The sequence below is a fragment of the Oreochromis niloticus genome, linkage group LG15 (genome assembly GCF_001858045.2).
Source record: "Oreochromis niloticus isolate F11D_XX linkage group LG15, O_niloticus_UMD_NMBU, whole genome shotgun sequence".
Taxonomy (NCBI): Eukaryota; Metazoa; Chordata; class Actinopteri; order Cichliformes; family Cichlidae; genus Oreochromis; species Oreochromis niloticus.
In genome coordinates, this window is record NC_031980.2 from 4839970 (window position 1) to 4859735 (window position 19766).

A 19766-nucleotide genomic window follows, 5' to 3' on the forward strand; every position below is an offset into this window, starting at 1 on the left:
TTTTTTTTTAAATAAAAATCCATAAAGGGCTAGAATGAATATTGTCATTAGCTTTTTAGTTTACACTTTTACTATCATTCAACGTGAAACAACTTTTCCTTTCCAATATTCAATAGCAAGCAAAACTTGTTGGCAGGAATGTAGTTAAAATAATAAATATATTTGAATAATGGATTTCCATCAAAGCTGAAATCCCTGCCAAGCATTTCTAAATGCTGCACTGAGCCACGGCAACTGAAGCTGTGCCTTTAAAAAAACAAACAAAAAAAACCCCCTTAATTAAAACTTTGTTGTTCATTGGCAACTCATTCAATAATTAGAGTACATTTTATATGAAAAAAATTCCCCCCACAACATCCCCAATAATGTGCAGAAAGCATTGCTAGTAAAGCTGAAGCTCTAATGGTTTTTGAAGGATTGAAATTAAGCTATACTTTTTTTTTTTTTTTTTTTTTTTCCCTCCCAGCTGTGTTTCAGACAACTGTCATAGAAGACAATAAAGTTCAGGGGTTTTAGGTTTGCTCTGACTGATATGAACATACAAAGTCAGCTTTTAGATTTTCTGTGGACAGATATCAAGAATGATAAATCCACATTACATTTAGATATATGACATAAAATTAACATGTAGAACAAGATGTAGTAGGATAAAGAATTAAATTAGAATAAATTTTGTGCCAAATATGAGCTCAAAGATAAATGAGATGTTTTCATGCCACTTTTGTGTTTCTGTAAAAATGAAGCTCTCCTCTCAGCATCGCATGAGCTCTTTACTGGCGCTGCTTCACAGCAAAAAAACAAAACAAACCTCAAAAAGTATATCACTGTTTAGCAGTTGGCTCAAATTATACAAATGAACTATCGTTTTGATCCTTATATGAAAATGAGCAACACTTCAAACCACTGAAATCACTGCTGAAGGTAACAGAATATTGTTATTGGCATGGGAGTCACATACTGACATGCCACCTCAGGACCATTATCAACTCGTATTGAAACAAACTTTGTTGGTATTTTTGTAAAAAATAAACACAAGAATATGATGAGTATATAACCCTCTCCATGTGCAGTCAGTAATACTGAAGAAATACTGAAGTGTAGGAGAAAAAATGAATTAAATGAAATGACATAATTTGATGTTGGTTGTGGGATTTTGGTGTAAACCACAAGGACCAGGATTTTGTGAATAATTTTGTGTATATTAATGAGTCAAACAGTTTTAAAAACATAAAAAATATATTTGCTAATGTTAGTTTCAATAACGAAACTTAATCCTTAGCAAACAGGACACCATGAGAACAAACAAACAAAATGTAATAAAATAAAATAAAATACAAATATCAATAGAGCAGGCATTTCTGCAAAACATCAAGGAAAAACAGATAAATACAACCTATGAAGATCACATGAACCCGTAAATATAACTGTTCTATACTAGAACAGATTGAGTCTGCGACACTACAGTACAAGAGGCGTGGCCACCGCGTCCGACGAGCATTACGTAAATCCGCACATGCGCTGTGCAGACCCTTAAACAGTCCTTTTTATGCCTAGCGTTGAACGACTAGCATCAAACGAGGTGAGAGCTGTGTATTTTTATCAAAATTTTGCCAGTTTGTCATTATCGTTACACGTTTTATCTTGCGATTGGTGCACATATGTCATCCGTAACCATAAGTTAGGCTTTTTATTGACGAGTGAAGGTCTATTTCATATGTTTTTACTAGACTTTTATGAAACGCGTGCCTCATGTGGCTAGCTAAGCTAGCATAGCTTTTGCTAGGACCCAGGAGAAGCTTCAGTTCAGCTCCCGGCGGCTGGTAGTGCATTAGTTCTCTACAGTTTTAATAAGTTGCAGGTTTACCACCGGAGATACTTACTTTGAGGATCATATGTGGCTTTCATATTCTGAAGTATAAAGACAAAGTGAAGGTTTGGTAGTCGGGATTTGATATAATAAATTTTAATGCCGCAAGTATGTTTCCGCAATGATCGTCACGGTAGACATTTTAACTTGTCACACCAAGTAAAGCACACAGCATTTTCAAGGGATGCCAGCGTTTTATCAGATGTCCTAATTAGCAGTTTTTGTAATTGATGTCAAAGTCCTTGTTATATAATCAAGTCCAGTAAACATAAAATAGCTGTGTTGGTAGTTGGACGTTAGTTATGCTTTTATATGAAAACTAATAAAAGTTTCATCCATGACTAAAGATGCTTGGCCCTTCCTTTTTTTCCCAGCATCAAGATGCAGCTCTTCTTACGTGGCCAGAACACTCACACCCTTGAGGTGACTGGAGAGGAGACTGTTGGCCAGATCAAGGTAAAAGTTGTACCAGTGTAAAAGTTGTACCTTATTAATGGCAATATTGCATAAAGGATTATTCTGAGAAAACTTGTTTGTGTCTCAGGCTCATGTCCAGGCTCTGGAAGGTCTCCTGGTTGAGGATCAGGTGCTGCTGCTTGCTGGGTGCCCTCTGGAGAACGATGCCTCTCTGGCGTCTTGTGGTGTCTCTGAGCACTGCACCCTGGAGGTAGCTGGCAGACTCCTTGGAGGTATGTGTGCATGGGCATGACATGTAGTTATTCACATATTTGAATGTTTGTTTGTTTTCTTTGAGACTTCAAAACTTGGCACACCGAGGATGGCACCAATATAGTTTGCCTTAACAAAACCTCCTTGATAGCATGATTGATCTTTGTTTCTCTCTTTCACTCTACCAGGTAAGGTTCACGGCTCTCTGGCCCGTGCCGGAAAAGTGCGGGGACAGACTCCCAAAGTAAGTGTAACTTCACCTCTTCTTCTTCAAAAACATTCTGGGGGGACTCTACCTTCAGCTATACTACAGACTACATCTGCTTTTACTTCACTTTACAATGATGCCATTCCACTTCTTTTTCTTCAGGTCGATAAGCAGGAGAAGAAGAAGAAGAAGACTGGCCGTGCTAAGCGCCGCATCCAGTACAACAGGCGCTTTGTGAATGTTGTTCCCACCTTCGGAAAGAAGAAGGGACCCAATGCCAACTCCTAAGTGGTTCACTGCCCCAAAGGAGAAACGGCATCATCACCTGTCAGTTTTTACCAAGTTAAATGTCATCCTGTACAAAATAAAAACAATTTTGACTTGGTCTAGATGAGTGATTTGTCCTGCAATGTAAATCTAAATCTTTAACAAATAATCTTTGCAGTTTCTTAATAAAGACAATTGTCCTGTATTTGAGCCAAACTTCATTCTGTCTCTAGGGATTAATGCAAGCTAAAATTGGTAAATTTAGCTTTGAGGCTAAACCAGCTCCTCCTGTGTGCAAACACTGGATGCTTAGACCCTAAAGACGTGCATCACTGTACATGTAATACCTTAGTTTTTATTTCCCTGCATATTTAGACTAGTCTTGCACCTTATGGGTATATTCCTACTGAATCATCTTGTATTTATAACTTATTCAAATCTTCCAGGAACAATTAGTAGTTGGCATAAAACTGTACTGGGAGGTCTTAGTACCTCCTACACCACACGAACTAGTTCTCTTAATACAATTGATTTCAGGCTAAAGAACACGATGTAGACCGGTGTCATCTGTACCGTGACCGGTTAACTGAAATGAACACCTATATAATTTGGGGAAAATGATTTATTTCTGACATTGTACATGCAAAAGAACAAAAAGATAACATTTCACAGTCTCTTGTATGTACATTATTAACAAGCCATTCCACTTTGTCCAAATCAAACTTTTTTTTTTTTTTTTTTAAATCCAGTTGGTATATGTGTAATGTTATACTAAAGCAAAGGCATCCCAGGAATATTGCAATCCAAGACGCATGCTGATGTCCCCCTCTACCTCAAGGCCTTTAAGTGTGAATTCTTGAAATGTAGTGCATGCTTTGGGCTAATCCACAGACACCAGCTCAACCTCAAAAATCAGCTTTGCGTTGGGTGGAATTCTGGTAGACGTGGAGTTAAGGAAATTTGGCTTTCATTTAATTACATTAGCGTAAAACAATAAAGGAGGAGGACAGTTATAAACAAGAATCAAGCCACATTAGAACCTGAGCTCTGACCTTATGTGCAGAAAGCTCATGTAGTTTCATCACATCCCTTTAGAAATATGGAGATATTTATGAAAAATGCACACAAAGTACAAAATACCAAAGAGGGGGAAAAAAAGGATACTTGGACTCTGGGAGGCCTTTCTTTCCGTAAGCCCATTCAGGCTCAATCTCCAATCGAGCCGTTTCACCCTTGCTCATTGTCAGTAAGGCCTCATCCCACTGTGATGATTACAGACATTAGACATAGAAAAAAAAAAGTTAAGAAACTAAATGACAACAGCAGAGCAACTTACTCCTCTGATGACTTTGCCCAAGCCGACTTTGAAGCTGAGTGGTTTGGCCTGTTTCTTCTTTCTCGCCGCTGTAGATTGAAGAGAACAAGGACAGATTCTTCATAGCTACATAGAGATTTGATCTACATAACTAAGAAGTACAAATTACTTAGTTTAACATTTTCTGGTAATGCAAAAGCACGACTAGTGACAGAGCATCACCTTAAGGGTGTGGCACAGTCATACCTGTGGGAACATTGGTGTCAAAAACAGTCCCATCCTCTAAGGTTCCGGTGTACCAGCAGCTCACAGTGTCGCCCTTCTTTGGGAAGTTTGTCTTGTCGCCTTTCTTCAGCACTGATTTGGTGTACTTTGGAGGACCCTGAGAGAAGTAATGAAGCAGTGGTCAATAAATGTGAATAATCGCTGGGTGCTCATCAGAATCGGCTTTTTGTACAATGACTTTAGTATACAATGAAACTGTTTACCTTTATATTGAAAATATTTCCCAATTTACATTATTTTTACAGCATTTCTGAGTCTTCATGAGTACCCCTGAACTTTATATTCACTCCAGCAACCACAATCTACAGAACCAAAATCTGCACCCCGCCCCCCCCCTCCTCCATTAACCAACGTTGAGCATCAGTATCATGGACTGTATTGCACTGGGTTATAATGCACTTATCCCCATGTGGGATAAGCGGATGGACAAAATAAATTACAGAATGTCATGTTTTCCTTTTTTATATGAATGATGATGTAAAAAAGTTGATATCTGATGGTGTGCACCAGTACCTCATCCACAACTTCTGTCTTGACTTCTTTGGGTTTTTCTTCGACTTTCACAGCTTTAACCTTCTCGGTCACTTCTTCCACTGCTTCTGTGCCTTTAAACCTCTGCAAATCACACGTTTACACATTTTATGTTCATTATCAAGGTTCATCATCGAGGCGGGTGATAATCGTGACTTACTTTACTCTCGAAGAGCTGATCGTAGGCGATAATCAGTTGCTCTTTCTTTGCAGTTTTGGCAACATTTTTGATGTTTCCGAGCAGCTTGTGCTCGTTGAGGAACTGAAATAACAACAAGCGAACAGAAGGAGAAAGTTCAACTCGCTTGCGCTCAAGCCACGAAGAGCTGCACAGGTCAAACCCTAAGAGAAGCTGTTTCTATTCGTATTAATGTGCAGATAGTGCTCAACATTGTGCTCTGTTGTGCTGAGCTGAAGCACAGCATCCCATCGGAGCTAGCCATGCTGCATGCTGCACTTCACAGTGAGAATTCAAACCGGTAACCAGCAGATATCCCAACCGGAATCCCGAGGAGACTAAAGGGAGAAACATACCGAGTGGGCCGCATTGTCCTGCAGGAACTTTATTATGTCTTTTTTGGGCAAATCATCACTTTTGAGCTGCTCATCGCTCCATTCCCGTGTGGGCTCAGCCGCCATTTTGAGAGGCGAACTAGTGAACTTTGACCTCCGTGCGCAATATAAAACCGCAAATTCTGACGTTTTAATACAAAATTACAATGAAAATTTTTAAATTCTATTTTTAAATGTATTTTTACTTTTTTCCCGGATGACCTTTATTGCGAGTGCACGATAAGACATGCGTTTCTACACATTTTACCGTGAACGCGGAATAAAAGTTTAATGAAGAAATATAAGATACATTTGTATCGCTTATATTATCATCATATATATTAATATATATATTATATAGCGCTATATTGAATTAACTGTCTGATGTGTATACCGCCGCCTAGTGGACAACTAGCTGTCCAATAGATATGACAGCAGTTACACACGTGCCCCTGACTTCTATCAAGATAACTAAAGCACTTATCTAATATATGCAGTTACACCGAGAACAAACTGTGTCTCCTCCAATAATAACATTAACAAGAGAATGCACACAGATCACGTCCTGCATGCATAGTTTCTTTGGGCGTGTTAAGCATTTCTTTTTTTATGTTTTGACCGTCTGCAGTGGAAGAGGTGCATCACAGTCTACAGAGCAACACATCTATTGAATATCCTACTTAAACTTCCTGTGCATTGCGACTCTTCTTCCTCCGTATTTTTTTTTCAGGGGGGTTGATGTCATTTATGTTCCATTTTCAAAGTATCTCCCCCCGAATAGCTGGAGCCACTAAATGTAGGCTTGTGGGAAACAGGTTTCCTTTATCTGTTTATCTGTATCCATATTGGCTACTTTAAAGACAACAACTGCTCTTCCTGCTGTCTCATTACAGTGTTATGCTCCTGGGAGCATTTTACCGGCATGGTTCAGGTCACCTGTCCCTGTAGAGAGAATGGCCACTACAAGTCAATGTAAAGTTGTTCTGAATGGTCCCTGTTATCCTGTAATGATGGAAGTGTTCTTTCATTCCAGGATGACCAGTTTGATAAGTATGAAAATGATGTATATTTCATACTGTGGTCTTTCATGGCTGGCCATCGATGGTTGGACAGCACTCGCCATGAAAACATCAAATGAGGAGTGTTCTGTTTTTTGGAAGACTGGTCCTCCTTATCTTATGTGTTCACGTTTCACAGGTTAAACTAATATAATTAAGATGAGTGCAGCAATGTAAACGAGATAAGAATGGCCACAAGTAAAGAACATTTGATATGTTCCGGTTATGGTCTTTATCTTGTAGGTGCTTTCGGTCTAACTACACACTTCCCAACCAGGCACAGGGTTATCCCACATAAGGACTTAGATGTAGACGACTTACAGCAAAGACCCCCCTCTCGTGTTTGTGATGTCTCTCTCAGAGCGAACACGCCGACCTCATCTATTACACCCTGCCGTAGGCCTCGAAATCACCTTCACCGACAGTGAGAGCGCAGCTTCAAAAGGCCTCACATGTGTCCCGTAACTGTCCTCGCTATCTCCTGTTTATCAACAGCCTCGAAAAGCAGCGAGATGTTAACGATTTGCCACCGCTACATTCAGCTGGAGAGCAGGGTTGCGCAGAGTCTTTACCCTGGTTGGTTTCCTGGCAACAAGAGGGACACTGGATGAAAAGCTCACAAGGAAGAGGAGAGGGATAATTATCTCTTTAGAGGAAATCTCTCAGGTCTCATTGCTTCTCCTTTATTGCCCGGGAGGGAAGGATTGTTACAATAGCGCAAACTGCAGAGATAAATTGGCATAAAGAAAAAGAAAGGAAATCTATAAAAAGGGGGGGAAAATCTAGAATAATTGATCTTACTTGCCTCCTGATACAGTGTGTTTTTTTTAAATTTTTTTATTTTATTTTACAGGTGGCATCCTGAATATCTGTCATGTGCAGGTCTCACTTGGCCACTCTCTGTTTTTCATCCTCAGATACGGTTTATTTTTCGCATTATTCAATAATCTTTTCTTTAAGAGTTCAGAAGTGTGTGGATGAAACTTTTATTGCAGGAAGTTTGGGTTCACGTCTGGCGCGTTGCTTCGCGATAAAGCATGTTTTTTAAAATTATTTATTTATTTGATTTTTTTGCACAAGCAGAGCGAGAAGCTTAAATGAGCTCACATATCAAGCGAGGGAGGAATTTAATTTGATGCAGCTCCTGAGAGCTCTTCACATCTACAGGTTATAGAGACAAGTGATACACATTCTTTTAGATGTGCCCCTCAGCACGGAGATTACAAACAATATAATCCTGCAGTAATATTTGCAGAAATGTGTCCTTAGTTAAACTCCCTCTAACACTTGTTCTGTCAGCTTTGTCTTTGAATGTCGCCTCTTTTCTTTTCTTTTCTATTTTTTTTTGTCTAATATGACATGAAATTGATTAGAAATGCTGCAAACAATGATTGATTAATTACTTATTTTCATTATTTTGAATGTAAGAGCTACATAAGCTTAAAGGCCCATTTTCAGGATCCACTACCATCCTATAATGGCTACACAGCAGTGGCATAGTGTGCAATGCCACTTAGTCGTATTACAAGGTGCACTACTCAGTGAAGCCTTTGTGAGCTCAGTTATATCCTCAAAAACCTTTTTTCTGAACTTGTCAGAGTGTTCTTGTTTTAAGAAATAAAAGCTTTTCGATGCTGGAAATTGCTGAAAAATGGAAGATGTCATTCAACTGTGCGTTATATTCCCTTACAGAACAGCGCGAACCGGCTCGTACAGGTGTTATTTAATAAAGGTGACAGCCGGGGACCTGTGAGATGTCTGTTTCCTAAACTAGAGATTAATATATGCTTGTCCTCCTGCTCAGGTTTCGTTCCAGGGTCTAACATTTTCCGTTTGAGTCTGAACTGGAGCAAGTTTACACTTGTTCTCCTAGAGGGAGTAGAACACACTATTGTGTGATTTTTTTTTCCCTTTTTTGACAGTTTCCTACAGAGAAAAGCCTTTGTTTCTGGGAACAAGTACATTCTGACGAGTTTTAGAAGGAAGTTCCTTTTTTGTTGGTTTTATTGAGAGTACAACTCAAAGCATAAAGACTGGAGCAGACGCTCAACTAACTGAATTTTTGCTTCTTTCATCAGACTAGTTTTCAGCTATCTTAATTTTTTTTCAAAGGATGTCATATGGGATGCTTTCTTTCACATTAGTTAACACAAAAAAATCTACTATCCCAACAGAGCACTTCACTCTAAGACTGCAGGCTTACTTGGAGTTCCAAGAGTTTCCAAACATGGAATGAGAGCCAGAGCATTGAGTTTATTTGCAAAATAAAGGTACAGTTTTTGATTGTTTTGGGGGTGGCTGTGGCTCAGGAGGTAGAGCAGTCCGTCCGTCTGTTATCTTCCACTCATGTAATTCAAGCTCACTTGAGGGCTGGAGCCTGTCCTACCTACTATAGGGCGAGAGAGAGGTACAGCAGGTCATCTGCTAATTAAAAGGTTGGTGGTTGGATCACTGGCTGCTCTAGTATGCACTCCCAAAGCATCTTTGGTCATGATGGTGAACCCTGAGTCGCTCCCTAAGCGTTCACTGGAGTGTGAATGTTAGAGAGAAAGCTTGTATAAAGTGCGTATGAGTGCTTGTTAGTTATTATTAATCCCTGGCTCTCTTCCACAGTGTATCCTCTGTCCTTCCCTCAAGCCCAACTGCTTGTGGCAGATGACCACCACTCCTTGAGCCTGGTTCTGCTGCAGGTTTCTTCCTATTAAAAAAAGGGAGTTTTTCCTTCCCACTGTTGCCAAGTGCTTGTTTGAGGGTACTATTGTTGTAATTTGAGACTATATGAATAAAACTGAACTAAACTGATTGAATTGCTCAAGCAGAGTAGAAAAGCTATGTAAGAACCAGCCCATCTATCATTTACCAAAATTATTAGATATGATAGAGAGCCAGGGAGTTTGAAGGCATTTTGAAAAGTAGAGAGATTCTGACATATTGTAGGTTCAAATTTTAAATACAATTATAGTGGAGTTAAGTTAACTCTATGGCCACAGAGACACTTAAATGGGTCGGTGGCACATGCGCCTTATCTGCTAAGATGCAAAACACCAAATTTGTCTAACTGCGTTCAGTCTGACTGTAGTTCCAGCATTGAACCTCAAGGGGTCACTATGGATACAGTGTTGATATGGTGAAGCAGATTTAGCTCCACGTTTACAAAAAAAAAAAAAAAAAAAAAGTAGTTTCTGGATATAAGGTTTATAATGAGGCTTGGCAGGAGGGAAAATGATTCAGCCAGTTGAAAAGCACAACAATAATAAGTGCCATAAAAAAGTGTAAATAAGTAACATAGTGAGGGGAAAACAGTGCAACAGAGTCAACAAATCACTGTCTGGCTGGATGGTGTTCATTCTCTGTTTGTGTTATAAATGCCTGATGTTGATGTTTTGCTTTTCTTGTTTTATCACGGGGTCAGTTTAATATGTGGAATTATTTTGAGTAATAATGCGATGAGAGAGAGAGAGGAGAGGAGTTAGGTCGAGCAGGGAGTCATTTGTTTGTATCTACAATGTAATAACTTACATAAGTGCGCTCAGATAATTAATCACACTTCACCTTCGCTGCCAGTCATCCATCCCTGCACGAGCCAAGCGGCCAGAGTGCAGCTCCTCTGCTAAAGTATTACTTTTCTCTCCCCCCCTTTTCTCCTACTCATACCAACAGAATTAAAGGCTTTCATAATGGAAATCATCCCTAGGTGGCCTTGGTCCACTGTGGATAATGTGTTTTTTGCCTCAGAGCCTAATAAGCTCCCTCTAAGCCATATGGCGAGCTGAGTTCACCTGCCTCACTCTGGGCTGCGAGAGCATGTCTTTAAGCTTCATATAGAACATGATTCATATGCTGCTCCTGCTGCTGCAGCTCGCAGCGCTTGTGAGGTCGGCGGTGCTCCTCTGGGCTGCTCTGTCTGAGTGGAAGGTGGGCTAGGTTAGCAGTCAAAACTTCCACCAACATCTGGTGGTGAGAAAGTTGAACCAGTAAAACAAACAAACAGAAAAAACCCCTCTAAAAACTATAACTGCATCTCTTGGCAGATGAGTAAAAAGTATAGTCGGTTCCTCAATAGAGAGCAAGGGCTTTCTCCTAGTCATGCTTCTGGTATCATCGTGCAACAGAAAGCTCTCCATTCAACTGGCTGCTCCATGCTTTGGAACATTTCCAATCCAGAGCTTAGGCTGCAGATCTGTAGTCTCAGTACTAACCCACGCCTGCCCTGTCAGATCTAATCTCTTGGCCGCATGCCGTGAAATGGGTCTTATTAAGAGTTTAACTGAGATCAGCCCAACCCTGATCTGAGCCATGCAAAAAGCAAGGCAGGGGTGGGGGTGAGGGGTGAGGGGGAGGATCACTCACCTGAAAACAATCCCCCCAAATCACAAGAACCGGGTGGCATAAGAGGTTGATAGCAGTCACCAGAAGCTTTGGTGTACGCCACAGCGCGTGCTCTCCCTTCTGTCTCCGGGATGCATCATCTGTTCTTCCGCTAATTAGAAACCAAAGAGAAAAGATGGATTTGAAGTTTTAGTTGGAACCCATCCCGGTATGATATCACACCGGGCTTAAAGGGACAGACTTCTGAGCCACATGGTCTCCCGACAACTCTTGTCTCCTCACATTACTCTCACGCTGTGCGTTTGCATCGAAACACAGAGATTCATGACTGCATGCTTGGTGCAAAATCACTGCGTCACAGTTTCTGGGACAACACGAGGCTCATACTTTTCCTTTTTGCATCTCAAGAAATGTGATTTATTATAACTGCCGTGTAAGTGGAAGGTTGGCCGTGACATTTTTTTCCCCTCTTTTTTCCAGCTTTAGATGAACACTTGCACGATGGAGCTATTAGCCTCTACCCTCTACAAAATCACACTTTTATAGTTTTAGTTTGCAAAAAGGCAGCACAGGGTACTGTGGTTGGCGGTGTAGTCTCAGAACCAGGAGGATCTGGTTATTTGTGGCCTTTCTGTGTGGATTTCCTGAGGTGGTTTCCTCTGGGTAATCTGGTTGATATTCCAACAGTCCAAAGATATGCAGGTGGGGTTTATGACAATTCTAATCAGTTTTGTTGTTATTTCCAGAATCCCATCTTGGGCTGTTGGTACCTACAGCACTGATAAATGTTGTGTGGGCCAGATGTGGCCCATGACTGACTGATTAGGTGGACCTGTGGCCGAGCTGGAGCGGCAGGACTCACCTGGAGATTTAGTCGAGGAGAACTGCAGATGTGCTCTGTGGGTCCACCGTTCCTGATTTCAAAATGCCTGCAGTAAAAATGCCTGCTGCGAAACAGGTCTGTGTTGTGCTCTTTGTGTATTTCCAGTCATTTTGCCAGTGTAGATAAACACTCGCTCGACAAAAGGAAAAGAAAAATACAGGGAATACCTGTACTTGCATGTCTCAACATAATATAAGTGCACAAACTTTTGAAACTATGTTTACATCCAATTCAAACAAGCCCCCTGCTCTTATATTAACAATTACACTGCTTGAAAAATTAAAGGAACACTTTGGAAATGCATCAGATCTTAATGGGGAAAAATTATGCTGGATATTTATACTGATGTGGACTGGGTAATGTGTTAGGAAGGAAATGATGCCACAACGTTCAGGGGCTGAATCTTTGACAACATTTCATGGCAGCAACTGAAAATGATTTTAGGCCAGGTGAGTGTCTTCTATCTTCATCTTCTATCCTGCCTGCAGACATTCGTCACATGCGGCCGAGCATTGTTGTACACTTGCAGGAGCCCAGGACTCACTGCACCAGTGCAGGGTCTGAGAATGCAAGGATTTCATCCAGATTCCTAATGGCAGTCAGAGTGCAGTTGCCTAAGCTGTAGAGGGCTGTGTGTCCTGTGGTTTGATCCCTGGCTGCTCCAGGCTGCATGCCAAATATCCTTGGGCAAGATACTAACCCCAAGTTGTGGTCGGGTGCAGCTATTGGAGTATGAATGTGTGTGATCGGTAGACAGAAAGCACTTAAGCATAGAAGAAAATGTTGTGTGAAGGGGTGAATGTGGGATGTTGTATAAAGCGCTTTGAGTGCTCTAGGGAAGTAGAAAAGCACTATATAAGAATCAGTCTATTTATCATCTAGTAGTATTCATTCTGTTCCTCCTTGCACAAAGGAGCAGATACCGGTCTGCTGATGAGCTAAGGACCTTCTACGGCCCTGTCCAGCTCTCCTAGCATAACTGTCTCCTGGAATCTCCTCCATGCTTTTGAGACTGTGCTGGAAGAAACAGCCAACCTTCTGGCAATGGCATGTACTGCTGTGCCATCCTGAAGTGCTACCAGTAGTGATTTTGACCCTATCCAAATGCAAAAATAGCGAAAAAACGCAAAATATTACCTCCACCTGTAAAACCATTCCTGTTTTGGGGGTTGTCTCATACTGTAGATGTTGTTAATTTCATTAACACCAAAGCAGCTAAAACTGATTAAGAACCCCCTCTGATACTTAACTGACCAGATCAATATCTCAGAAGTAATACTCCACTATACTCTGATTAAAAAGTATCCCTTTAAGTTTTTTTGAGCAGTGTACATTAAACACACCATCGTTTTGCTTTCTCACTCAGCCGGGTGAAAAAACCTGACATCAAGGCCCTGTCTTATCCAGACACACATCATCCAGTCTCTTCGCCTTTGCCCTAAACACCCATCAATAAACAGAGCTTTAATATCTATTTACCAACCTTGAGATGAGGTACGTCGGCTGTGTGTGCGTTTCATGCTGCAATTCTCAATACAAATCCACACAGTGGAGACGTTCGATGGATCGTGATAGTGAAGGGAATGCTGATTGCAGAAGGATTTTGAGTCAGAAGCAGAACTAAGTGACAGTGAAAGGCACATGTCAAGACCGTGGGGTTTGGATGATAAGCTTTATTTTCCACAGCTTAATTCAATTTCAATGTGATGTGTGCGCATCATGAAAGTGGCTGTTTTTTGTTTTGTTTTTTCTGGTTTTTAATTTCAGGAAACATGAAATGAGGAGCACCATTCATTACAGTGAGTCACTGAAATCATTGCTTGATTTTCAATAACAGTTTTGTGGCTAACTATATTTTTAAAGATAGAGACCGACTCATTGGCAACACCCAGTTTGTTCTAGAGGTGCTTGTCCAAAAGTGATTCACTGCCTGTATCAGCCTCTATTAAATCCATGCGCGGGTACTCAGCTTGGCCTGGCGCTAACCTCCTGTTGCACTCATAAAACATTCAAACCTTGAGATAACGTTCGAACAAAATATATATTTTTCCCACTCTCTGTTTTAAAAACAGATGGTATACCTTTCCTTATCACAACGTCGAGTAAAACACACAGCGATTTTACTCAACTTACTAAGTGGAATGTGCTCCCAAACTTGGGATGTAGCAACTTCTTTTTCTCATTTGTTCAAAGATTGGATTGCATTTTAGAACAATCCCTTTCTTTTAGTGCGAACACACTAACAGACACACACACAGACACACACTGAGGGGTTTTTTGTGTAATTGAAAATGGGGTTGCGTTCAGTAGATGGAATTCCATCTTCCTCCTTTCAGCTCCATCACCAGGATGAAGCAGGTCTCACTGTGCCTGCCATGTAAAATGCATCATGCCTGTGGAGACGAGACGACTTACTGATAGCGCCGAGAACACGTTTCCAGTGCTTAGTATGTATGAAACACCTCCTATGGGTTATTTTCCGAGGCTGATCTTTTCTCTTTTAGGACCGAGCATAAATAGGAAAGATGGGCGAACATGAGACAAAAGCTATTACAGTGTTTGCAAATAAAATCACTACCCTCCACGGGCGGCTCAGTCCTTCGAACATCACCTCTTCTTTCTGTTTTTTTTTTAACCTCACGCTTCCATCCACAGGCTCCAGCACACTTGGAGGAAGATGAGACGATGTGGGGCAGAAAGGGCATGTGACATATGAAGTGCTGTATGCCAAATCCACCGCATGGTCAGGGTATGCACCTGCAGCAGAAAAAAAAGGACATTAAAACACAAGAGCAATAAAAGCGGTGACCAGTCCTTTTTTTATGTGCAGCTTTCCTGCTCTCTCCCCTGCAGCCAGCTGAGCCACTCAGGCTCAGAGTTTGATCAGTATGTGGAGCCTGACATGGACAAGGCACCACGCAGTGAACATGAAAGGCTATGCAAACACCCAGGCACTAAGTCGTGCACGCTCTCTCTCTCACACACACATGCACTCATCCACGATGCACTTGTTCTTTTATGTCTGTCTCTCATGTACTTATTGCTCCATTTTGTCCAAAAAAAAGGGCTCGAAACACAAAAACTAACAATCCGCACGCCGCAGCTCCCTCCCACGCCGCACTCCTTCTCTGCTCTAAGAACTCAATTCATCTCAATAATGGAGAAGAGGAAAAGTGCCAGCACTAGGATTGTCTGTGGTACCTCTACCAACTTGCCCCCCCCTTCTTTTTTTTTTTTTTGCTGAAGGTGCCAACCAGACTGCCTGTCTGACAAAATTCATGCAGGTACCACTTTTGAAGAGGAAGAGGAAGAAGAAAGGTCATGTTTGAATAATGAATCTGTGCAGGGAATGAACTTCAGTCTCGGTGTCTCTCTCGATCTTTTTTTTTTTTTAAAGTAAGATTATTCTTTTTCCAGGCAGTGACCATGGGATCAGCGCCTGTCAGGGATAGCTTAAAATGTCCATCTTGGAAAAAATACTTTGCTGAAACAAGGAACGAGGTAGAGTCCGAATCAAAAAACGAAACGCAGCACAAACCTAAAAAAATATACTATTTATGTCCTCCCGATGCCGACGATGCTAAATAAAGAGATGGGAGTAATGATAATGATGATGACGATGATGACTGTGATATTATAGCATTGTTCTCCTGCATGAGCAGAAGGTCAGATTCTGTTCTGACAAAAAAAGCCATTATCGGGAAGGGTGAGGTGGTCCACTGGGGTTTTGGGCTCATAATTGTAAAGGACAGAGAGGGAGGCTGCAGACAGCAGATACAGTAGGCACAGCAAGGCAGCCAAGGATGGTAATAATAACCCATACAGGTGGAAATAAATGTCATTAGGAGCCGGGAGTGCTATCTGGCATCCTGTTTTCCGACACTGAGTGGGACCATACTATTAAATAAGTCCTGTGTCAGATGTTGGCCCTTAAAATCTTTGACTGAAGCAACAGGGAAGTGAGTTTAATGGTATATAACCCATTTGCAAACTTTAAGTAACTTTAAAAGTACTGAATTATACTTGTGTTTAGAAAAAATTGAGTGTTTTCTAGTGTTTTCTTTCTTTCCAGAAAACACTACTGGGTAATTACAAAATAAATAAATATAATAGTGACTCAGCTTCGCCCCCTTAAGTTTTCTTTCCGGCGCTCTGCGCCTCTTGTTCGTGAGCCACACAGGTATGTTGGACTTTAATAAACAGCGAACGCTTGAGGGATATAAGTATGGAAATGGATTTAATCAGCAATCTGCAGAATTGAGTGCTGGCCTCCAGTGGACAAGAGCATCTGCCGAGGAGTGAGCGATTCTCCGCGAAATGAATGAAAGAGGGAAGCAGAGGGAAGGTGAAAATGTGTGCGTGATGATGCCTTCGGGCTTAAAACTGAACACGGTGACAGGAGTTATATATTGTGTGGATTTTCTGTGATGTTATGTTTGATCAAGATGAGGGCTGAACGCAGATTTAGCTGGAAACGACTGCTTAATACAGTTTCCGTGAAGCAGAAGCAGGTTAAAAGCAGGTTTTTGACTTGAACTGCTTGTCTTCGCCTGCGCAGAGGTATCAGAGAAATAAAGCAGAATGACACAATCGAATGCACGTATCCCCCCCCCCACCACCACCACACTTAGGAATATAAAGTAAAAGCTGGTTGGAGTTCTGCTTTTAAGGCTTGACCCTGCTCGCTTGTAATACTGCATTCAGCAAGACAAGACTACAGCTCATCCTAATTATTTCTAACTGATGGGCTAATCCATCAAGACAGACAGCCTGAAAGAGTGGAGGAGGAGGTGGAGGGAAACAGGGAAGGACGGTAAGTACTCATGCTGAGTACTATTCCCATGTAGGATGTCTCCTTTGTGTGTGTGTGTGCATGCATAATTGTGTGTTTTTCCCTCTCGTTCTTCCTTTTTAAACCTTTCACATCTCTCATATCACTCCTTGGTCTTTCCTGCTTTCGCACAAGCAAAACGTGCCCTTCCTTTATTTGGCAGACTTGGGTGCAGGGTAAGTCAATAACACAAGTACACGGGGCTGTCATAGTCATAGTTTATAATGCACAAGCAAACAATCTCCTGTCAGAATGAGTCAATGCGAATTCAGGGAACCTATTTAGCTTGATTCCTCATATGAGGAATGCATGACAAATGTCCGCAGTCCAGGCACATCGGGTCATTAAATTCAGATTTATAAGATTGATATCAATACTTATCAAAACACTAACCCCCCCATCCCCCACCCCCTTACACCATCAAAGGCCCCAGGCACCTATTCTGCACTCATGAAGAGAGGGAGATGGATAGGCAGAGAGAATGGGGCAAGAGAGCAAGAAACCAAGAGTGGAGAGATAGAGAGAAACATTTCCTCAGCCACAGCAGCAGCAGCAGCAGCGGCGCGATTCACCATCACAGCATTAGCTGACATCTCCTGATAACAATAGTAAGGGATTAATCAGTATTCTGTGCATAGCTTAGGGCTGCACTAGTCCTTTATCACAGCGGTAACTGCGGCCTTCCTCTAAAGGTAAGGTTAAAATGGAGATTACGCTTTGTTCCCGCGCACCTCCTCTAATGAACCTTATCTCCCTTCACTACCCATCTCTTCATTCTGTCTCACTCACACAGAATAACACACCTTCTGCCCTCTTTTCTCCTCTCTGGAGGAAATTGGTGGGGAAAAAAAGGAAAAGACGCTCTCTGTTTTCTGTGTCTCTTTTCAAGTGCAATGGGCCAGTCACCTTGTTGTCTACTTCATTTCTGCACCGAGTCATTCACGAGGTGGTGTTTATCCTCCCTGACTGCATGTCCACGGAAATAAGTCTGAATTCTGTTTAGGTACTCAATGGAAAAAAAAATGCAATGAAATGTGCATGTGCACAGCAATGAAAAAAGCGCCCCCCGTTTTTTTCTCAAACCCAACATATTTATGCAATGTAGCAGTCATACCACATGATATGAAAAATCACACAGGAACGCTTAAAGGTGAGGATGTAATAAACTCAGGTCTAAAAGAAGAAATCTGATATTCCTCTGAGCTGATGTGATTTTGACGAATCGGGAGTGTGCACGTTTACACATTAAAATGTACATATATTATTTTATTAGGCGAAGAAGCGGCAGCTGAGCTGAAAGATGAATGAAAACTTATGTGAACTTCAGATGCTTGTGAGGTTTGAGGTCTGTTTTTGGTGTGCACCTCCACTGTTTTTCCTTTGTAGCTACATTTCCCAGTTAGCTGTATTTGCTAGCAGTGACTATGAAAAAGCTGTCAGAAAGAGAGGGCAGACGAGGAAGATGACAGATTATTTTTAAGTGTAAATGACATTTGATAAACCAGAAGATGTTTAAAGCTTGCAGGCATCACATTGTGTATTTTTTTTAAAAAAAGACATGGATTAGTACATGACGTGTCTTTGAAGTTATATGAATAATTCATCATTTAAACTGTCTTTAACTGTGATAAAATAATCTTAGTTTTTGTGCTAAACAGCTGGAAACATTTATGGAAGGTTGAAACAATTGCAGGCTATGGAGCAGGAAAGCTTGTGGTATTGGTCTGCCTCAAGGTTAGGAATAGCAGTCATCAGTCTGAGTTTAAGATGATGATGATTTTCAGTATCGCATGCCAAATTTCGCGTTCATAGCCTACTGTGGCTCGATAGTTGGAAAGCTGCTACAGTATATGATAGAGTGTGTGTCATGTGTTGTAGAACATAGCTGGAAAACTCCACTCAGAGCCACAGAAGTAGCACAGGTCAGCTGATCACATGGCGTACGCACAAAGAAAATGGTCCCGGACCTCACTGTCTGAATCAATTTTGGGATTTATTTCAAAGTGAGTCTCCTTGGTGGTCTGTTTCTTTGGGTTTGCTACCCTGCCAAATCCCATTTGAACTCCTGTTTTTTTTTGTCTTTTAACATGTTTTTATTCAACATAGCATCATGGCCGTTTAATCATTCGGTCATGGAACTTTACAGAAGTGTAACCGAGATAGAAATGGAAGCTGAGTCTGATGATTAGCAACATCTGGGGCCTGTACTATGAAGTGAGGTCAACATACCCATGGTATCTTTCAGTTATCTGGATTCACATACCCTAACACTGACAATCTAGATAAGCGGTCACACAAGCTAACCCTGGTGTGTTGACACGAAAGGTGATGCACAGGAAGCATCAGACCAAATAGTGTGTAATGGCAACGGAGCGACTGATTTTACAAAAGGAGAAAAAGCTACTATGTTAATTAAGTTAAGTCTATTTGAAGCCGGAAAAAGGCTGACTGTGTAAGTTAAGAGGGTTATCAATATCATAACTTTATCATTAAGACAGAGGAGACTCTAAAAGATTATGATCGAGTATTTTATTAAATTAGTGATTAAAAGACAGTTTTAGCTTTTATTCTTTCAGCTGCAGTCTTGGTGTTGAAGGGTCTGAGAGTGTGTAAAGACAAAACAAATGTAAATTCAGAATTTAAACAAGGCTTTGACTTGATATAAGGTAAGCTGGTAGAAATGGGGGTATTTATCAGTACGACATATTAATGCTTTGCTATTAATTCTTTGCAGCCAAGAGGAAAAAAATAAATCACTGATGCTCATCAGGTAATCACAAAGGCATTAGATGCTATATCTATGCTGTATCTATGCACAGAAGTCTGAGGGAAATTGAGTGCAGATTCAAATTTCTTGAGAACTGATTGGTCATTAGGTGGATAATCTGTAATCTGGAAAATAAGTTGTTCCAAAGCAGGTTAGGTCTGCAGCACAAGTTACTCTGGTGATTTCACTCACTTAGAAGTAGGG

The 19766-nt window shown here is 41.1% G+C and overlaps 2 protein-coding genes across 2 annotated transcripts; one reads left to right on the plus strand and one right to left on the minus strand.

The window, feature by feature from the left end:
* Positions 1 to 1432: 1432 nt before the first annotated feature.
* On the plus strand, positions 1433 to 3216 carry faua (FAU ubiquitin like and ribosomal protein S30 fusion a). The gene is made up of 5 exons (XM_003440652.5): positions 1433 to 1579; positions 2242 to 2323; positions 2412 to 2556; positions 2725 to 2780; positions 2907 to 3216. The coding sequence occupies exons 2-5, from the start codon at positions 2249 to 2251 to the stop codon at positions 3030 to 3032; spliced, it is 402 nt and encodes a 133-aa protein (XP_003440700.1). The 5' UTR covers positions 1433 to 1579; positions 2242 to 2248; the 3' UTR covers positions 3033 to 3216.
* Positions 3217 to 3618: 402 nt separating this feature from the next.
* fkbp3 (FKBP prolyl isomerase 3) lies at positions 3619 to 5833 on the minus strand. The gene is made up of 7 exons (XM_003440653.5): positions 5677 to 5833; positions 5303 to 5404; positions 5125 to 5226; positions 4573 to 4708; positions 4348 to 4415; positions 4176 to 4273; positions 3619 to 3946 (listed from the first exon to the last, which is right to left on the minus strand). The coding sequence occupies exons 1-7, from the start codon at positions 5779 to 5781 to the stop codon at positions 3892 to 3894; spliced, it is 666 nt and encodes a 221-aa protein (XP_003440701.1). The 5' UTR covers positions 5782 to 5833; the 3' UTR covers positions 3619 to 3891.
* Between the last annotated feature and the right edge of the window lie 13933 nt (positions 5834 to 19766).

Bases quoted from the DNA above. Each gene is read 5' to 3' on its own strand.
- faua (XM_003440652.5), top strand. From the start codon at position 2,249: ATGCAGCTCTTCTTACGTGGCCAGAACACTCACACCCTTGAGGTGACT. The intron at 2,557-2,724 runs GTATGTGTGCAT...TCACTCTACCAG, and splicing joins AGCTGGCAGACTCCTTGGAG to GTAAGGTTCACGGCTCTCTG. The intron at 2,781-2,906 runs GTAAGTGTAACT...CTTTTTCTTCAG, and splicing joins TGCGGGGACAGACTCCCAAA to GTCGATAAGCAGGAGAAGAA.
- fkbp3 (XM_003440653.5), bottom strand. From the start codon at position 5,781: ATGGCGGCTGAGCCCACACGGGAATGGAGCGATGAGCAGCTCAAAAGT. The intron at 5,405-5,676 runs GTATGTTTCTCC...TTGTTATTTCAG, and splicing joins AGGACAATGCGGCCCACTCG to TTCCTCAACGAGCACAAGCT. The intron at 5,227-5,302 runs GTAAGTCACGAT...TGTGATTTGCAG, and splicing joins ATCAGCTCTTCGAGAGTAAA to AGGTTTAAAGGCACAGAAGC.